General features: G+C 36.8%; 1 protein-coding gene across 1 annotated transcript in view; it reads left to right on the plus strand.

Moving 5' to 3' along the window:
• kcnj5.L (potassium inwardly rectifying channel subfamily J member 5 L homeolog) overlaps window positions 1-5020 on the plus strand; it is a gene marked incomplete at its 5' end in the record, with an annotated part of 52891 nt that extends 47871 nt beyond the window's left edge. Inside the window, 2 exon segments of the mRNA NM_001163392.1 lie at window positions 137-1077; window positions 4587-5020. Coding sequence (NP_001156864.1) covers window positions 137-1077; window positions 4587-4870 — 1225 coding nt within the window. The 3' untranslated portion in view covers window positions 4871-5020.
• Between the last annotated feature and the right edge of the window lie 1906 nt (window positions 5021-6926).

A 6926-nucleotide genomic window follows, 5' to 3' on the forward strand; every position in this document is an offset into this window, starting at 1 on the left:
GCTTTTGGAATCCTTTTAAATACTCAGATTCAGTCTATAATAAATGCCTCTAAATATATATCTTTCTTTCTTTCTGTATACTCTTTTCCAAAAGCTTTTTAGAAACATAATTGGCTCTTTGTTTATTTCCCTACAGCATCCAAACCATCATGGCAAGGGATTTAAGGGTCTCTATGAACCAGGACTTAAAGGTTGATATTACACCCAAAAAATTACCAAAACAAGCTCGAGAGGATCCAAAACGCAGTATTGACCGTACACATCTCCTGTTTGAGCACAAGAAGCCAAGGCAGCGGTATATGGAAAAGGATGGCAAGTGCAATGTACACCATGGCAATGTCAAGGAAACCTACCGCTACTTTAGTGATTTGTTTACTACCCTAGTGGATCTCAAGTGGCACTTTAGCTTGTTTATCTTTACACTTGTGTACACAGTCACCTGGCTTTTCTTTGGCCTTATCTGGTGGCTCATTGCTTATATCCGAGGAGATCTGGATCACTTGGGCGACAAAAACTGGGTTCCATGTGTAGAAAATCTTAATGGTTTTGTGTCTGCATTTCTTTTTTCTATTGAAACTGAGACTACAATTGGTTATGGCTATCGGGTTATCACAGAGAAATGCCCTGAAGGAATCGTTTTGCTTTTAGTTCAAGCTATATTAGGTTCCATCGTGAATGCCCTGATGGTAGGTTGCATGTTTGTAAAGATAAGCCAGCCAAAGAAGCGCGCGGAGACACTTATGTTCTCCAATAATGCTGTGATATCATTAAGGGATGGAAAACTTTGTTTAATGTTCCGCGTTGGGGACCTCAGAAGTTCTCATATTGTGGAAGCATCGATCCGGGCGAAACTTATTAAATCCAAACAAACTAAAGAAGGTGAATTTATTCCACTCAATCAGACTGATATCAACGTGGGCTTTGATACAGGCGACGATCGTCTCTTTTTGGTCTCTCCTCTCATCATTTCACATGAAATTAATGAGAAAAGCCCATTCTGGGAAATGTCTCGGACTCAGCTGGAAATAGAAGAATTTGAAATTGTGGTTATCCTAGAGGGCATGGTGGAAGCAACAGGTAAGTTACATGTCTTACAAAAATAGTGTATGGCCAATTCATTTTGTCATTGAAATAGGAAGTCTTAATATTTATTAATATTTATGTATCCAGATACATTAACATATCATAATGTCATAAATATTTATGTGTGGGAAAAGCATAACTGTAGACTGTTGGTATTTATTTCAGCAGTCTTCTCTTTTGATAAATAGGGTTATCATAAAGCTACCATAGAATTGGTACGAAACCCTTGTTTGCCATGTAACTCGCTTCCGAAAAAATACAATACATATTAAAAGACTTTCTTTGATCGCTGTAAACCTAATGTATAAATTATATTTTCTTAGGAAAGTGTTTAGATAGCAATTAGGCAAACACACTCACGTGCACACCCGAGCCCTATGGAGTACTTCCTCGGACCCTAGGAAGTCGGCACTTCCGCAACACAGCAGGAACCTGTGTGCCGGTACATGTTTTCTGCATTCCTGCAATATAGCAATTAGGATCACTGAATCAGTCTTTGATGCTGGGCTGGACAGTGAGATCCTCCATTAGCCCTGTTGACCACACTACCCACAGTCTTATACAGGGGTCCCCAACCTTTTCACCCGTAAGCCGCATTTAAATAAAAATAATTTGGGGAGCAACACAAGCATGACGAAAGTCCCAGGAGAAGTAAGGGTCTGATTGGCTATTTGGTAGCCCCTATGTGGACTGGCAGCCTACAGGAGGCTCTATTTGACAGAACACCTAGATAATTTTGGACTCAGGGACTGGGTTAGGAGACTATTTAGAAAAAATAAATATGCACTGAACACTGATCACATGTCCATAATGATAATTAAGGTTTTTAATGGTGACAAATTCACACAACTTTGCGTTGGTTATGTAGTTATCTTCAGTTAGGTGCTAGCTGCATCAAAATGCCACCCGTTGCTGGGGGAGCATAGTGTGGTTGTGCAGTTGCTCATAGTGGTTGTTAGTACCATCCAGTATTATAGTGTAGTTAAGAGTCCATGTCATTGGTTTATAGGGTTGTCTGTAGGCAGCTCATAGCAGTGACATATGTTGATCAGTAAAAAGCCACTTGCAGGGTTTCCTAGGAAGTGTGACAATGGCAAGTCCACTAATGAACACTGCGGGTTATTAAGAGACTAAAAAGTCTCTTCTGGTCGATTTTATGTTGGGAGATTTTGGGAAAGGCTTGACAAATAACCTGATATTTGTCTTTATTATTTATAGATATAGATATAGATATAGATATAGATATATATATATATATATATATATATATATATATACATACATACATACATACATACATACATACATACCTATATATATATATATATATATATATATATATATATATATATATATATACACACACACAGAAGGCAGCCATTGGGTGGGAGAGAGGGTACTGTTGTGACAGGCCCGATTAAATTCACATTTGAATAGGGGGCCAGCTGTGTTGCAAAAGTTAAACAAATTCCATAAGTTACATATAAAGTTATGCTAAAACGTATGCAATATACATAACTTCCGCTAAAACTGCCATAAATTGCCTAGGAACTTAATGTAACTTACATAGCATGTATGTAAAGTAAAGTTATGTATCAAGCAATAGCAATGCAGAGATTCTTATAACAGGGGCAGCAGGAGCAATTCAAACTTCCACTTAAATTCCACTGACCCCAATGAAATAACTGACTTCTAACACATTCATTAACTATTTTATTAACTGTTTATATGAACTGCTTATTATAGAGTGACATACTCTATAAGGATCTATTTACTGAACTTAATGAGCATCTTCTACATGAACTTTTCAGCAGTGGAACTAGTTATACAAAAACGTATGTTACATATGCAAAACTGTATTTTAATTAAGAAACGTACATAACTTACATATCAGGCAGTGACGGGGCAGAGCAGCGAGATGAGGCAGGTAGGAGGGTAGGGTTTAACTAAGGGCAAACTCAATTGAATCCAAATGAATTTAAAACGTTAAGGTAAATTTCACTGCCCCCCAATAAACTGACTTATCGGCACATTCATAATATTTACTATTTAATGAACTACTACTGACTAGTGATTGGGCCCCTAAACTTTGGGAACAAGGCATTTTCTATGAACATATATTGCATTTGCTTTTCAATCCCACTGAGTCCCCTAAAGTTTCTGGGCCCCCAGAAGTTGCAGGGTCTGTTTCCTTTATGGTACCACCATGCTTTTCAGTAAAATAAATGGTGGATTAAAAACATAATAGTTGTGATTAAAAAAAAAAATCATCCAAAATCATCCTTTTGTCCTAGCAAATACTACCTAACTGCTTCTTGATCATTTGATCAGGACACACAAGTGGTGTGGCCAAACATTTTGGTACTGCCTGCTTATATTCCTGGGGGCCCCATATAAATAACTTGTACAGGTCCCCAAAGTTTCTCATGGTAGCCCTACATGGTACTGTAGTTCCTGCCTCTCATAAGAGACCTAACATATACAGGCATACATGGTGTGGAAGCTTGTTAGCAACACTGGCATGTAAAGATATCAATCACTTAAAGCACCATTGGCTTCCAGGTGAGCACTGGAGCTAAAATATTCCTGCATTTCAAGGAACATTAAGCAGGCCTATAAATAACATGAGCTGTTCAGAAACTGGTGAACCAGAAGTTGTGGGAATGACTTCTTTAACCTTTTCTATGAAAGAGTGAAGGATGCCTGGTTCATGCCATAGGAGACAAAATGTGTGAATTCAAGGCTAGTAATTAGCATTGGGGCTGTACATAAGAAACATATTATTATAGTTACAAAATGTAAACCATGTTATAAGTGTCAGGGTTTCTTTGTAAGATTGGCATGTAAAGGAGTAGCCAATTTATTGATTTGTCGGAGGGCTTTTATTCAAATCAATGGTTGCTAGGGTAGTTTGGACCCTAGCAACAATATTTCTGAAATTGCAAACTGGAGAGCTGCTGAATAAAATCTGAAATAATATAAAAATGAAAACCAATTGCAAATTGTTTCAGAATATCACTCAAAGGTGAACAATCCCTTTAACTTACTGTATAGATTACTTATATATACTGTATATATAAAATAAATACACACATATACATATATATATATATATATATATATATATATATATATATATATATATATATAAACCAAAATGCAAAAAGGTCCGCACTCTCAGGACTTCATAAAAGGAAAAAATGATTTATTGTAGAAGTTACAGACTGACGTTTCGGCCAGGTCCCAGGCCTTTCTCAAAGTAACTCTCAGGAGTGAGAAAGGCCTGGGACTAGGCCGAAACATCAGTCTGTAACTTCTACAATAAATCATTTTTTCCTTTTAAGAAGTCCTGAGAGTGCGGACCTTATTGCATTTTGGTTTGGATAAATACGTGGGACACTGCACCCAGGCATGTAAACCTTTTTGTCGAGAGTGCTGGCAACATGGAGGTTGTATTTTACATATATATATAGTCATTTAATAAGTTCATTTCTTTTTTGTAGGGATGACATGCCAAGCCCGAAGCTCGTACGTGGACTCTGAAGTTCTTTGGGGACATCGATTCATCCCAGTCCTCACACTGGAAAAAGGATTTTATGAAGTGGATTATACTACTTTTCATGATAACTATGAGACACCCACTCCGAGTTGTAGTGCCAAAGAGTTGAAGGAAATTCAGCATGGAGAACAGGTCCTCCATCATACCTATACTGGGCAAAGGAAAAACAGTGCGCAGAATGGGGCCCCTAGGTCAGAGGACTTAAACAGAAGAACACAGCCAGACTGAAATTTAAAAAACATTGATACATTTCTAAACATTTATATGCTCCGTACTAGCACAATTGTTTTACATCAGTCTATACTCAATGTGTAATCCTGTATATTTAGTTCAATCGTGTTGTAGGCCTCAAGTCAGTCCTCATGAGTTAAAATTATTTATTGAAGCAGTTTGTGTTTATATATATCACATTTTACTTTTTAAGTAGTCCCTGTCCTATTTTACAATTATTTAATGTTTTATATAACCACAGATAATTGATTAATAAGTGATTGACTGGTTAATGCAAAAAGCAAACACTGCAAAAATCAAAAGGTACAGTAAGAGTTAGCCATTAAGCACGAGGAGTAGTAGAGGCCACGGATTACAATAGAATTTTCTATTCAGGATTGAAATGTATGATCACAGCCTAGGATATAAGTTATTAGCACGTTTAGTAAACCCCCATATCATAATATGGGTGCCCTATAAGGTGGTCATTATATCGATAATTGTTCCACATGCACAGTTTAAGGGAACACCGTTAACACAAACATGTTTCTTACAGTACATCAGCAATCCCATGCTGTCTCAGCACTTGTGTCTTCTAATTTGTTAATAGCTCCGTTTATAACCCACTATTTTAAAATTATATTAAAAAAAACTCACCAGCTAAAACATGAAGAGCTTTGTATTTCTGAAAAAATGTAATTGGTGGAAAAAATGATTGAGGAGGAAAAAAAGCGAGTGAGCGGGAGAAAGAATTCAGTCCCCCTTTTTCCCCTGATCCCTCTTAGCGGAAAATGAATAAATGAGGCCTATAGCGCTTGAAAACATAACAATAAAAATGGTATTTTCTCCAGTTGTCTGTTAGCTCCAGGTGGTACATAATCTGCTTGGGTTACTAGACCCTACATTCCAGTAGTCTTTTTGGTTACCCATAATGAATCAATTATGTTGTGAAATGCGCTTCACACAGGTGGAAATAAATAAAGGTCAGGGGTAATTCTAAAAGTCCACCAACATTTACATATTGTGCCTTACGTGTACTATACACCCCACAGTACAGCACAAGTGTATTTTTGTTCATATTTTTTGTTTTGATTGTAGAGCTCTATTGTATTAAGAGTAAAATGTATGTGTTTTATAGGTGTAGCGAATGGACTATTCATTGTGTGCCACCCATATATCTAAATATACACTGTTAATGTAAAAAAAAGAAAAATACAGTTTCTGTAGTATGAAGTCTCTATCGGCTTCCATCCACTATCATTAAATGTACAATAAAAACTTTTGGATTGCAAAACTAGGCACCGTAACATCATATAATTTCTATTTACTTCAGTGGTTAAAACTATTTATATTAGCTATATAAAGTGAATGCTTAAGCTAGAAGCCACTGTTTCTTGTCTGAAATATTTAGCAATAGATTATTGCTATTTAACCCTGTGTGCCTACTACCAGCCCACCATAGAGTGCCTGAGATATCTGCCCACTGTGCCCAGGGTTATATGACAGTGCCAAAGGTGTGGGTGGCGGAAAGAGCTAAACGTTTCACTATTGGAAAAAACATTGAATCCTGTTGATGAGACGGTATCACTTGCTTGTGGGGAAGGAAGATAATGTGCTGTAGGATTAACTATAATTATTTCTTAGTGGGGTTTTTAAATAAGCACATCTACCCTATCACAGTAGTATTTATCAAATAAATCTTATTCTGCTTATATATTTTTATTTTAGAGAATTGCTTATTCTTGTCTAAAGACAAGTATTTTGTACTTTGTCAGTTCAAATTAGCTGTCATGGAATATTGATCGAATTGCAAACCTTAATGAAGCCTATATTGCTAAGGGTGGGAGATTGCCTCCATTGATTGAACTTACATCCATAGCTACTGGTGAAGTAGCCGAATTACAAGAATGTCAGATTCTCCAACTGATGTTGTCCTTGAATTAAAGAGCTGTAAATGTATGGCTGCCTTTGCTCATCCTCTTACATGTCTCTATAATAAAATAGGCATCAACCCATCCAAAATCCATCCATAAGTTAGTAACTTCAGCACTAGTAGCAATACATCTAGTAATGT

Source organism: Xenopus laevis, chromosome 7L, assembly GCF_017654675.1.
Source record: "Xenopus laevis strain J_2021 chromosome 7L, Xenopus_laevis_v10.1, whole genome shotgun sequence".
Classification (NCBI taxonomy): Eukaryota; Metazoa; Chordata; class Amphibia; order Anura; family Pipidae; genus Xenopus; species Xenopus laevis.